Source organism: Sturnus vulgaris, chromosome 15, assembly GCF_052056855.1.
Source record: "Sturnus vulgaris isolate bStuVul1 chromosome 15, bStuVul1.hap1, whole genome shotgun sequence".
Taxonomy (NCBI): Eukaryota; Metazoa; Chordata; class Aves; order Passeriformes; family Sturnidae; genus Sturnus; species Sturnus vulgaris.
In genome coordinates this window covers 10,355,529-10,370,015 of record NC_142257.1, presented here as the reverse complement: position 1 = coordinate 10,370,015, position 14,487 = coordinate 10,355,529, and the positions used below count along the sequence as shown (strand labels likewise).

Sequence of the window (14,487 nt, the reverse complement as noted above, 5' to 3'; positions counted from 1 at the left end):
TTTAAAAAAAAAATAAAATAAAAATCACACAGTGGTTTTAATACAGTTACCGGTAGAGAACCAAACTATTTTGATAAAAATGACAACAAAGTTCTTGAATGCATTGCCTGAGGAATACTTTTCTGCAGAAGCCATAAAGCAGATGGTTATAAATGAGACTTATTTCATGGTCACCTTTTAATGACTGCTAATTCCTTTAACTAAAAATCTAATTTTAACAGAGCATAAATAATCTGCTTTGAAAGGAAAACCTCTTTTGGATTTTCCAGTCTTTCTAAAAAGCATCTTCATGTACCACTTTAAATAGCATTTCATTAGTGCAATACAACAGATTTTTTTTGTCAAGGTTCACTTTTAGTACCTATTTTCTACTTTTTAACATTAGTCAATTGAGTACGGAATGAAACAGAACCACAGAATTTTTTTTTTGATCAGGCATGATTCTGTATCTGATGTGCCTAATCACTATGTAGAAATCAATGCATTATGTTTGCTTCAGGATTGCCTTTCACCAGACATGTAGCTAAAGAAAAACTGCATCTCCGAAAGACAAAGTACCCCAGTGTCATCAAGTATGATAAATATTTCTACCTGGATTAGGCAGGATGAAAATCAAAACCAAATAGAGTTCAGTATCTGTTGTGACACTGCTTCACTCCCCTGTAGCTGCAGTGTGCTGTATCAACACGTGTGAACCTGATGTGATTTGCACAAAACCCTTTTCTGCTCTTACAAAAAGAATGCCAAGGCATAAGAGCTAGTTTATATTATATCTCTTGATTAACGATCAGTTGTGGGTCCATGGATGAGAGAGCACTAGTGATAAATCGGATTTCATTCAGAACAAACACGGAGCATTGGGAACTTCATTGTGCACAGTTAAAACAGAACAACATAGAGGGAATACACAACATAAAACAGTGCTTGGTAGCCACTTGTGTGCCACAAACAGGTTTACCAGTGGTCATTAGCAATGGATGAAAGCAGCAAAACCACTTTCGGGTTGTTTTGTATAGAATCACAAAATGGTTTGGGTTGGGAGGAACAATAAAATTCAACTCTTTCCAAACCCCCTACCACAGGGAGGGACACCTTCCACTACTTCCATTCAAGCTGGCCTTGAACGCTTCCCAGGATGAATTCAAGATTTTGAGATTTTTCACATGGCTGGCTGTGCATTTCCCATCCCTGTTTTTTACTGGCCACTGATCCCAGTAGGGCATGATGCTGAGCATGGATCACCAAAGCAGATACCAGAAAGATACCAACTGTCCTCAAGCACAATAATCCATTGGATAACCTTACAATGGTTTCAGTCTCTTGCCCTTTAATACTGATTTAGATTTAGTAAAAAGGCACCCCTTTGTATAACCAAAATTTAATAACGGGAACTTTGCCAAAAAAACCCCAAAACTTAAAAAAAACAAACAAAACCAAACAACCCCACAACCAGCAGCAAAAAACAATAAAACAATAATGCAGATGAAGAGATGCAGAAGAACAGGTAACATTCCAGATCCACAAGGTCCCTGCACTGTGGGCCTTACCAGACCCTTTGTGGGAGACATGGCAATGAAAGCAGATAAATCAAACCCAGTCCCTGCAGCTGGGCTCATGCTGGGTCTTGCAATAAATCAAATGTTACCTCTGCACACTCCAGGTCTCCAGCAACCTGCTCTCAGGATCAGCCTAATTGCTGTACAATTTCTATATATACAGTCCAACTCATTTAGCAAATTAATAAAGAAGTGGCTGTTCCTATTAATAGATTACCATGCCATCGATTTTTTCCCCTCCCTTCAGAGCCTTCTCCTCCTTATCTCCAGTGAGGGGTCACACAAAATATAGATTTAGATTAGATACTAGGAATAAATTCCTCCCTGTGAGAGTGGTGACAGGTACAGGCTGCTCAGAGAAGCTGTGGCTGCCCCAACCCCAGAAGTGTTCAAGGCCTGGCTGGGAGGGGATTGGAGCAACCTGGGATAGTGGGAGGCATCCCTGCCCACAGCAGGAGGGTAGAATTCGACGAGTTTTGACCAAAACCTAAATCATTCTATGAAATTACACTCTGCATCAGGGCAGTATATGACTGATACATAGCTTAGTTTGACAGGATTTTCTGTTTACAGCCATGAATACAGAATATTTTAAAAATAACCATGTTAATCAGGCAGAAAATATCCACCTTTTTTTTCTTTTTTTTTTTTCCTCAGGCATGAGAAAAAATAGATCACATGCTACTGTTTGGAGAAGGCTTGCTATTGGTAGGGACGCTGGCAATTTAGATTTGTACTGTCTGGTATGAACACCAAGAGGAACTCTGATATCTCACATCACACAGTATCATTTGCTCATCCATACAGTAGCTAATTGAGATAATTGCTGCATCTCTAATTTTACTCACTACTATTTCTGGACTCCAGATGAGAAATCCAAGTATAATTCAATAAATTTCCACATTGTGATGGGGAAGCTCATGGGACAGCTGTTTTTAGAAATCCCAAATTTGTGGATACCCTTGCAAATCTAAAAAACTGAGAATTCCCCTGCTTGGTGGTCAAAAGTACTTCAAGTAGAACTGTCTTCCTTTAAAAACTAATGCTACAGTCTTTGTTTCAAAGAGAATATTTCACATTTAGAAAAAAATAATTGCTAAATATTTAGTCTTTTAAGGCTGAGTGGCTTCTGAACAGAATATCAGAAAGTTTAACCTTCTGCCACATCATAACCAAGTTAAGACTGCCTTGATCATCTTACTTTTGCAACATGATTTACTCTTATTCTCTTCTTCAGAATCATACCAGCATTTCCCCATCTCAGTATGATTTTTCACATTTGCTCAACTGTGACATGAGAAAAACTTAATGAAATTTGATTCCTGCAGTCAGTGTGTGCCACAGCTCACCACAGGACCAGGCACCATGAGCCCATATACCTCTGCTCCCCAGGGACAGCATCCAAGTGCCCAAAATTCAAGGTCATTAACATCCAATGCACCCCCATGCAGCAGCAGGGGGACCTGTGTTCTTGGCTAGAGGGTGACACTCCTCAGGAAAGTGGGCAGTGCAGGACCACCATGAATCCTACCACAAGTTTAAAAAAAATAAAGGAAGCAGGATTTTTCTTCTGTAAGGGACTGCAAACAAGTGGGTTCCATCTGCAAATTGTACTTTAGATGCACCTTGACAATCCCTGACACTCACTATTGAGCCATAACCACTTATGTAAACCAAAATTCTTCTAATTTTCTGCTGTTATTCAAGTGTACAGTAGCTACCTTTTCCAACTTCCACATTTTCTAGTACTTCAAGCACAAGAACATCCAGTAAGATACAGCATTTAAGCCCTCTGAATACACAGAAAAAACCAGAGGGGGAGGTTGGGGACACAGAGGAAGGACCTCAACATGCCTAATATAAATATTATCAAAACATTCCATAGCACCTTGAGATGCAGATGCTCTGGTAACCAGCACTCAGAGCAAAAGCTTCTCATCTCCACAGGGATAATATACCTGGTAAGATTTAGGATTGTTATGAATGACGTTCTATTTGTCCAATTTATCAAACAAGATTCAATTTAGTAATAAATTTTTAATAATAACAATTATAAATAAATACAATCGAAGTATTGGAGCTGAATACATCAAAGTATTGAATACATATAATTTAGGATATATAAAATTTGGGAGTAAGTAATTCAGTATAATTGAGGTTTGTATAAAGCATATGCAAAACCGACAGAGGAGGGGCCAGCCCCCCGACCAGGGGTACGAGGAGGGACTCGCCCTTCCTCACGTACCAAAGCATCAAGGCTAACAATCCCATTTATATACTATATGCTAATACATGTTAATACAGAATTTTCTGGAAAACTCCTGGGTTCTATTCCTAAAGTCTACGTCACTATGTTGTGTTGTACATGCTCTACTAGTAGTTAGGGATCTCTCATCCTTTTGAGGGTCTTATTTCCAATGAAGGCTCACCATCTTCATCAATGACTGATGTGTAACCTGCACATGCGCACTATGTAACTGAGCAGATGTTTTCCATAATAAGACTTTACATCCCATGCCTGGAATCATCCCATTTTGGCCCATTTCAAGGTCAAAACTTTCTATTTCTAGATGCTGCTTGTCAAACCTACATCCTTCTACGACTCCCTTCTAACATCAGGACAATTCCATCTGCTTTGTCTCACTCATCTCCTTTTTGCTTTGTAACAAATATTTTCTATTGCTTTGAGCACAATTTTGCTAATATAATTATAATTTAGTTAGCACAAATTACTTTTATCACAAGGATAGTCTACAAAAAAGCAATTGCTGCTTGTTAGAGATACCACATGAATGCAGGTAACAAGGAGTGAATTATCACTACATACCAAAGTGATACAGAAATAAACTTAAGTCTTGTCTCCCTGTACTTCCATTAATGCTTGAAACGGGAACAGGCTGTATAGATTTAAATTCAAATCTGATTCTTTTCTTCCTTTCTCCAAACTGAGAAGCAGGAAGAACACTCACATGGTAGACAATACATTACTACTATTAAGAGTTAAATACCAGGATATTAGATTTTCAATGGTATAAAAACATTTATACACTGTACCTGTTTTATTCCAAGCTCATCCTCTGAAATTGTCTCTACTTGAATTAGAAGCAAAAAGCTTTTATCAAAAGCCTTTGCAATCTTTACAGTGCTTCAGAAAACAATCCTTTCCTAGTCTGTCAGATTAGGAAACATGCCTTTCCTGGGGGAAGGAGCCCAAAATCATCCCTATGAGTCCCTTGCTGCCCAGAATAACCTACTGCGGTCTTCATATGGAGCAGTAAGATTTAAGAATCTGAATAGAACTAGAAATTTCAGCAATAATTGATACTCTTAGACAAACACAGTTGAGGCTTGTGAATAGACTTCAAAGAAATGCTCTGTTCTGGGCAGGAGGGCACTGAAGGGCTGGTCTAGTCCAGCTGTTTGCCATTCATTTATAGTTGGAGATTTTAAGCAGTTCATGTTCCATAAAATCATAGAACCACAGAATGGTTTGAATTCAAAGGGACCTTAAAGATCATTCAAATCCAACCCCCTGCCATGGGCAGAAATATCTTCCACTAGACCAGGTTGCACAGACCCCCATCCAGCCTGGCCTTGAACACTTCCAGGGATGGAAATCTACACTCTCCTTCAAGTAATAGTTAATGAACAAAAACAATGGATAGCCAACAGAGCCAATACCTGCCAAATGCCAGCAAGAAGAAGAAGGTCATGGTGCCTTGAAAAATAAGCACCTGGAGCATCACCGGTGAGTTCAGTGCAGAGAAGCTTCCCCAGGGACACAGCTCCTCTCCCTGCAGCAGCATGGGAAGCTGTGCACAAGTTCCCGAGACTTCTTGAGGAAGATGGGTGGCAAAAAAGCACAGCGTGAAAGCCAAATTAAAGCAATTAAGTATTTCTAGAAAACCACAGAGCAGTTATGGTTCTGTAGCCCTGAGCAGACCACAGAACGCCTGCCAGCCTTTACTACCACTGCTGAGGAGCTTGGTGACATCCAAATACTTAACAATGCAGCACAAAGTTCTCCATGTACCACAACACAGGGTTATTCTCCACTTTCACACTATCAGGCTAGACAATATTATTCAAGCTACCCACCAGCAGTGCCCCAGAAAACATAACACAGAATTTAAATTTCCAGAATGCAGCTCTGTGATAACTTGTGTCAGAGGAGCTCTGCTCCTGGAAAGGCAGATGAAGACATGAAGCACTGCTCTGCTCATTTTAGAACAGAAAAGGAGATGCAAGGTCTGCCCCAAGAACCATGACAAAACCAGCTTGGCTTCAGCACACACAGGAAATCAATCTCTCACAGAGAAAGCAGGGAATGAGAGAAGCTGGCTGTAAAATTTCAGTATTTAATAAGATGCTTTGCAAAATATCCCAGGAGGCTGAAAAAAAATCAGCTTGAGCTACTAGTGTGGATTACCTAGTAGAGACTGAGCAGACTAGCACTGCTGGCTTTCCATCAGAACCTCTTGGCCCAAGTTCTCCTCCAAACCCAAACTCCAGGGTTATTTCAGATCCAGACTGATTGTCTCTTTTCTGCTCATACTGGAAACTTTCTTCATTACCACTGGCAATGACTCAGAAAGCTACATTTTTTTGAGAATTCCTTTCTAGGAGGAAGAGGTGACCCCAGATCACATCACTTGGTAGACCACCCAAAGCCCTTCTGAGCCAGCATAGAGCTGCCCATGAATTGTAGTCATCTCTAGAACATCCAACTTGAACATGCAATCAGACTTGCTGAAGGCAGAGGCAAAAAACTCGTCCAAAAACAATGCCCCAGAGCGGTGAGCTTTATATATCTGATATTTTAGCATCTATCCCACTGCATAGGATTTAGTCCATGATGGTTCAATCTTGAGAAGCTTCACCCAAGTTCATATGCAATTCCCAGAAGCTTCAAGAGCTTTCCAGCAACCCCTGGAACCAGCCTATGAGAAGTTGTACCCAACACAGTAGTAGTCAGCAAAATTAATACAAACCAGGAATGTTGCAGCTTTCCAGTCAAACACTAATGCTGTGTTTTTTTAATTAGGTCTTCTATTTTAGCTCTTTCATTGAAACTGGAATTTCATATTGCATATACATATTTATTAACTATTCTCATCAGGACTAAAAATACTCAAAAAACCAAATCTCTTCTCAGGAACACCCCATTTACTTGAGGGGCGAAAGGCTGTGCATCAAGAAAAAACACACCATTGTTATATCAGAGGGTTGATTTCTGATCAGAAAGCCCTGTGGTCTTATTTTCTTAAATAAATTCAAAGCACAACTGCAATAATTCTACCACATACCATGAAGAAATTGATTTAGCAATCTGAACATAAATTAAGCAATGTTTTTGATTCAGTAAGCTTGTTCCTACGTAAATCAGAGAAGTATTAGTGAAGGTCAGTGACCCATACCCACGTATTTGCTTTGATGAGGTTCACAGGAATTTTCCATCAGAGCACTCCTTAAAATTACTTGACCTATAAATTAACATTTTACTCATTTTTAAAGCAGTTTTAGTGACTTTCTAGGAGCATTTCTAGTTGTGATTCAGTATTTTTAAATGCATATTAATGGATCTATGTATTAATCAAACCATAAAATTTGGAACCTAACAAACTTCTCACGGATAAGGAGCTCCAAATTGAATAAAGCCTTATAATATTAGAAAAGGATTTCAGGTGATTTATATTATTAGAAAGATATTACGGATAAACTATTTTCTGCAAGAAAAAGTAACTGCTGTGTACTCTCAAAAGATGATTATCTCAGTTTCACTAGCCTACTTGAAAGCTATATCAGCTTGGATCCTCCAAACTACAACCAAATCCCAAGGCTTAAACAGATCTAATTACAACATGAGTCCTTCACAGGCTTACCATTAGCCTGGCACTGACTGATGTGTCTGCCAGCACAGAAGTGTTCAAGGAAATGGTAGCTAAAAAATAGCCAAGTGTCCTTTCCCTGTTCTCCTGCACCATCAGACATTCTGCACTTTCAGACATTTGAGCAACCATTTAGTGAACATACAAGAACTAATTAAATAACTTAAATTGTTTCAGCATTCATTCCTCACTTACAGCTCAACAAAGTCACAGTTCTAGTATTTTGTGGCTTTATTCACATGTCCCAGTCTCAGACTTGTGAAAATCTGAGTCTACATCTGTGCCACAAGCAGTCTTGAGTTCTGGTTCAGAAATTCAGCATCCCACTGGGACAGCCTGCTCTGACACTGCTGGGACAGGGACTGCTCCATCCCTACCACCCCTGAGACAGCAGCCAACACTGTCACCTTCAGCAGTTGAAACAGGCTCAGCTGCTTCTCCACTCCCAGAGCCCAGGACAGAGCCCTGAGGAGGCACTGCTGTCCTGCCCCAGTCCCAGTGCCCCATCAAGATGGGCACTGGGGTGGAAGGATATAATCGCTCACTACTGTCACTGTTCCCTGCTCCCTTTTCTATTCCTCTGTGCTTCTGAAAGGTGTGACATCAGTAAATCTGGAGGGAAACACCTTAGGCAATAATTTTGCTGATTCTCTCAGAACCACCTATGACTTAGTTTTCCTTCAAAAGAGCTTTTTATAGGTTTCACCTAAATGTCCACTGACCCAAGTGAAGAGCCAGAACAGTTTGCTTGATAAATTTAGCTTCCCCGGTGTCAGCAGCTTCAGGACACAGTACACTGTAAAGTCTTTGAGGCAAAGACAGCATCTCCACAAAAGCCAGATGCACAATTTCACTTCCAGATGGTGCCAACATACCCAATAAGTGTAAGAGTTTCTATTTCACTGTTTTTCACTGACCTCCTCGGGAAGTGTTTAATACAAATATACATGGATAAGCCCACACTTGTTTTCAGTTTGCAGTATGAAGAGCCTGAACACAGCCCAAGAACAGAAACCCAGGAGCTGTAGCTGCAGCAGCAGCTGGTGTACAGTACCTCTTGATGCAACCTCCCTGCATCTGAATACAGGCTTCTGCTCTGGTCCACATCCATCCATTCCCTTGTGACCAGCGGGAAAACCCCCAGCAATACAAGACAGCACCAAAAGCTCCTTGATGTCATCATTTCATTCAAGTCTGTTAAAAAAACAAAAAAAAACAAAAAAAACCACCACAGTTATAGAACACTATCTTAAAACAAAACCCAGCTCAGGCTTCAGCTGACAGTGTCCATCCAGTGTCTACAGAGCTCTACAGTCTCCAGTGTATTGGCAATTAATTCCCATATTGTAGTAGTTTTACCCCAAAACTATCTTCCTTGGGACATGCTGTATCCCGGCCTGTTGCAACACAGCACCTGCAGAACCAGAGTCCTGGGATTTCTGTAACTATTGTGGGCAAAAGCAAACCACATCAAAACATGGTCTTGTGGTACTGCAGAAGTCAAAGGGTGAATTTTATCCCTTCTCCAGAGTCCCCAGCAGCACAGAGTCACTCACAGTAGGGAGTCACATCTGTAGCCTCGGGAGATTTTCAGGAAAATGCCAGACACACACCTTTGCTTCTCTGGCCACTAGAGTCTCACAGCAATGTGACAGAAAATAATATCACTATTCCCCTCTGACTCAGACAGGGACATTGCCTTGAGCAGATACAGCCACTGCCAACCCCTTGGTTATTATCAGGCATGTAGAGTAAGCCAGGCCTGAGAGCTGACACTAGCACACAAGGACAGTCATTTGTCCTCCCGATGAGGACACTTGCCCAGATGGTCACCAAACACACCCAAACTTGAACGACACAAAACAAATCCTGTGCTGAAGAGGGCTGACATGTTTCATGTGATTTCTGCACTCACATTCCTCTGTCCCAAGCAGAGACATTTCCAATCCCTCCCACACTCACTTCACTCAAGAGCAGCACCATTTCCCTGGCAAAAGCCTACCACATACCCACATCATCTGTGGGGAACTGGAGGGATTTCCTCTACATCTGCATGCACTTTGAGCAATGGTTCTTGTCTTGTGTAGGTTTTTAATGGATTTGGAAAGAACACCAACGCAGGTACTCAAACTGGTATCAGATGGAGCTCCTGTGTTTCACACATAACAACCCTGCGCTGGTGCCCTGGAAACTAAACCAGGAGCTGTGCTTTGTCTGGACTTACAATAACACAAGATTGTGTCATTACTTTCTACAATTAAACTACCAACGGAACATGCAGGCCTGGAACCATTTTTGAGATGGCTGAGGAAGGCTAAAATGGACCCGTTAAGGAAGCGTAATGACCCTTAATGAAGTGATGGCATTTCTACAGGATGAGGCACAGGCTGCTGCCTGCCTGGCTTGAGCCATACATATCAACAAGGAGGGTTAACTGCTAATGGCAAAATTCAGCCAAGCTGAATTAACTCACCATGACATACCTTGACTTGACAAGACTCCTTTTACAGTGTTTTCATGCCATGCATTTGCTACAGGGTATATCCAAGCCTTCGTGCATCACTCTTAATTTTGGAGCCATTACCATTTACACCAGCAGTGATAGCCTCAGGTATTTTGTTTTCCCAAAGACACCCCATCACTAGATTGAGCACAGCATACAGCACCCACAGAGCTCAGACAATGACTTTTCTTCGCACTAATATAAGCACACTGAATGGAGAGCATTCAGGATGAAATAAAAATTTATTAGGCTTTCTCAATTCCAATTATGAACCTCAGATGTAATGTTACTGGGGCTACAAATAAATGTTTCATAAACTAAAGTCACTATTTCAAAAAGAGACAAGTATATTGTTACTTTATTAATTGCTCTTGCACAGCAACATTGTTTCTCACAGGGTTGTTTTTTTTTTTTCTTTAGTAGAGGTATTTTGTGTGCTCAGCTGATGCCATCACAGCAAATAACTTTGCAATTCTAGAGGTCTCTGAATCATATCCTGCTTGAAATTACAATCCTGGAGCAAAACAGGGAAATCACTAGTTTGATGTATACTTAGTAAATAACTGACAGAACGCACGAAGGTATTTGGATTAGGATCTCTAACACTGATGAAACTGAAAGAGCAGGCTCTACCTGATAGAAACTCTGGTTGCTTTATAAATAGAATTTCTAGAACATCATTAGTCAGCTTAGAAATCGCTTATTTTTATTGCATGCTAACAGCACGCTAATTGCTCTCAGTCACAGTAGAGGAGGACACATTAACACACATTATATATCTTAACAGCCTCAACCAAACAACAAATACGTACCATAAATATCAACTGAGAGCTTACTCTGGAGTCACACAGCATTTTCATGTCACTTGGCATCCTAAACCACAGCTCAGTGCTGCCTTACCCTGAGCTAAAGAGAAGGCTCCTTGCAGAATCCAATCTGCAGGTACACCATACAATATAGCTACCAGATTGCAGATTAAAAGTTCCCTGAAGTCAACAGAAAAACCCAAATTGGTTGAATAGATCCAGACCACCACTGTTAGCTCAGGCAAGTTTTACTATCCATTTCCTTTCCTCACTTGAGGGAGATACAGATTTGCTGGATTTGAGCTTGTGTGGACATCGCTGTCCAGAGAAATCAAAGTTTGCCTATGGAAATGTCCACATAAAACAAGCAGTTGTACTCAAAAGAAAGAATAAATATTGGCCCTTGTAATAAAGAATATACTATGCAAGACCAGAAAGTTTACCCGAAGGTTGTGGTTTCCTCCTCTGAGCAGGAACAGCCTTCCAGCTTCCCTTGCAGCTGGTACTGCTCTAGCAAGAACCACTCCACAAGTACAGCAGCACCAGGCTATGCACTGTTATCTGAAGCAGCTCAAACACGATGGTAACAGCAAAACCCCATCCCAAGGCCAGATGGGTCTGGGCAGGCACCAACACAGAGGGAGAGCCTTGAATTTAAAGCAAATGAGTGCAATGTCTCCAGGAAAAACAGCAAGCAGATGCAAGCCAGAGACAAGCACAGGTTTTAGGGTACAGGTTTGGGAGCTACTGAAGCAAAAAGGGTGACCTTGAAAAAAAACAGGAAATAAGCATCTTGGCCATCTGAGTGGAGAAGAGCACAAACAGTTTAAAGCATTTCTGTGACATGCAAAAACCAGACCCTGCAGTGATCCCACGACTTTTTCCTATACAACACAAAAGTTTTAAGAATTCAATTATGGTGACTGTAAGGACATTAAAGAATTTACCAAAAGCAGTTATTGGTTTTGTTTCAGGGCTACTTAAATTGCAGCTTATTTGAGGAATTACTGGTTTGCAATAGCTTTCAATAATTTCCAACAAGCTTCACATCAGAAAGAGGCTAAACTTAATTACCTGAAGTTCTGACTGTTGCTATAGCAAAAAGAAAGCATTTGGACATAACTATTTAACTATTATCTCTATTCAAACTGATGCTATTAAAACCAGACAAGAATCTTATCCTTAGCTCCTACCATCAACCTTCCCAATTGATCCAGCCTTACCTTAACAGCATTTCTATTGCTGGCAAAATAATTTTGACATCCACAATTTCTTGTTAAGTGCTACAAAACTAAGCTACAAAATTAAGTAGAAAAGCTAATTGTTTTGGCAAGACATAATAAAATCGAATCATTATTTCGGTCAGCTGTCTGCAGTTAAATACTTTACGTTTGGGTGCATTAAGAACTCATTAGAATCAGCTTTGATCTTTAAGTATAAGCCGAACTTTTCATTTGAGCAAAAGCTACTTAAAAATATTTCATTTGATTAAATTTCATTTATTAATTTCGATTAGGTTTCATTTAATTGACATTCTCTAAGACACTTCAATGCTCCAGAATAAATCTGGGAAGCATCAATCCAACAAGCATGCAGGACTACCAATAAACTCCTGAACCCCGCAGAGATTTCGCCTCGGTTTTCAAAGCTGCCCCCATGACACGTTTCAAAACAGCTTTGCTCCGAGGTGACACACGGAGAAGTCCGATGCCATCCCTTCCGTGACCCTCAGCTGGACAGCGAGCGACCAGCACCGCCCGGCAGCCGAGTATTCCCAGCGTTTCAGTGCACTGGGAAAGCCAGCCCAGGATGCCACCAGCCGCCCCGGGCCGGTTCCGGCGCGGGGGCCTCAGCTCCGGCCCGACGGGCGCTGCACGGCCCGGCCCACAGCGCCACCCAGCGGCCAGGTCCGGAACCGCCGGTCCCACGCGCGACCGCGGCGGGACCCGCGCCCACCGACGGCGGCCCCGCAGGGCGAACACTGCGGCACCACGGCCCCCGCGCCTCAGGGGTGGCAGCCGCGTCCGCCCCATCCCACCCTTCGGGCGGCATGTCTACGGTGCGAGACGCGAGGTAAGGAGGAGGAGATTGCCTGGTCGCAGCCCGTCCCGCCCCGCCGCCTCCCGGCCCCGTGGCGGGCACACACCTGTAATCTCGCCCGGCCCGCGGAGTGAGCGCTCGGTCGGGCGCGGCGGGCGGCGGCGGCACCGGCACCGGGCGACTGCCCGGCCCCCGACGCGCCCGCAGATGGAGATGTAGCGCTGCGCGGGTCAGCGCGGAGAGCAGCGGAATCCCGCGGGGCGGGCGGGGCGGGGCGCTCCCGGCGGTACTCACCTGGAGAGCAGCCGGGGCGACAGGGCCAATCGGGCGGGGACCGGTGCGGATAGTCCGCGGCGCGGGCCGGCCTGGCTCTATTTCTGCTCTCCCGGCCGGAGCCGCCTGACGTCAGCGCTACATTTGCATATTCCGCCCAATCCCGGTACCTGTGCGGGCGGCGCGACCGCCCCGGGGGTGGGGGGGCAGCAGGGACGCCCCCTCGGGGCACTGCGGGGCGGGGGGAACGTAGACCGTCTTGGAGCATCCCGGAGCGGTGCCAGAAGCACGGGGCCGTCGGGTGGTCAGGAACATGGGGGGATCCTCATGGGGCCATTGTGGTACCTCGGGGTGCGGCTGCTGAGCCCCTCATTCTGACCGCACCCCGGAAGCCCCGTGCTCGGGAGAGCTGCTGTGGGGCTATGCGTTGCCAGGCTGCCCGGAGCTGGGCGACACGGGACCGCTGGCCCCTCGCCATGTGGCAGTCAAACGGGGGAGACATCGTGAGACAACGGATTGTCTGCGGTGGGACGCCGTGACCTGCCACAACAAGCATTGCAAGGCATTGGGCTGTTCTGGAGGTGTGCCTTCTATTCCTACATAACCATGTTTATAAAGAGAGGCAAGCATTAAAATTTATTCACTCTCCTCTTCCTCTTCATCTCGTTTCAAAAATAAAAAGTTAATATAATCATTTCTTATCTAGTTTTTTTCAAGGATGTTTGCACGAGCAGGAGGTATAGCAGGACCACAGAACCAGAATATGTGGGATATTTGTTCCAAAGGCTGCAACAGCAGAGGAGCAGTCAAAAAGACCTGATAAAACATGTCAAATTTTGTTTCTTCCTGAAGAATCTTACAGCTGGACCCTGCAGAATTAGATTGGATTTGCTATTGTTTTCAGCATGAAAAGGACAGGACCCCCTAATTCTGATGGTTTAAGAGACGTGCTACTCTGGGAAACTGGGTCCAAATCCAGGACAAAATGTGCTTAGTAAAAAATCATTCCACAAAATTCAGCATGAGGTTGCAGACGAGGCTCTTTCATTACTAAATTTGGGGGCTTTTATTTTTTATTTTCTTTTCTCTTTGCAGGAAATACCAAGTAATCAGACTGTTTGGTTTTCCAGAACCTTTGTTTCTGGCCTGTTAAATCCAATACCACTAAAATATTTTCAGTGTTTGCAAGTAAATGGAGCTTGTTCTCCCAAACCACGCAAAAAGGCTCATAGGAATTTGTTATTTTGAGGTTTCATTCTTTAGGAAGATCTGAAATTGCAGATTTAAGCTTTGGATTTTAAAAAGAAATCACAAATGTAATTTTTAAAATGGAGTATCCACCATGAATTGTGCCCAGGCAACATAACAGAAGTCTTTTCAGAGTGTCCTGAAAGAAATGAGTGTGTGTTTCATGGGTGCCC

At 43.0% G+C, this 14,487-nt stretch overlaps 1 protein-coding gene across 7 annotated transcripts in view; it reads right to left on the bottom strand.

Annotated features, from left to right (window-relative positions):
• The window catches only part of FSTL4 (follistatin like 4), a 258,601-nt gene extending 245,409 nt beyond the window's left edge, over window positions 1-13,192 (bottom strand). For 5 of the 7 annotated variants that reach the window (XM_088173724.1, XM_014892738.2, XM_088173727.1 and 2 more), the window contains exons 1-2: window positions 13,088-13,192; window positions 8,499-8,638 (exon numbers count right to left, since the gene is read on the bottom strand). In XM_088173724.1, coding sequence (XP_088029850.1) covers window positions 8,499-8,627 — 129 coding nt within the window. In that variant the 5' untranslated portion in view covers window positions 8,628-8,638; window positions 13,088-13,192. Of the gene's footprint in view, window positions 1-8,498; window positions 8,639-11,196; window positions 12,590-13,087 lie in introns of those variants that run through there. The other 2 variants (XM_088173725.1, XM_088173730.1) reach the window with 2 other exon arrangements.
• Window positions 13,193-14,487: the final 1,295 nt, after the last annotated feature.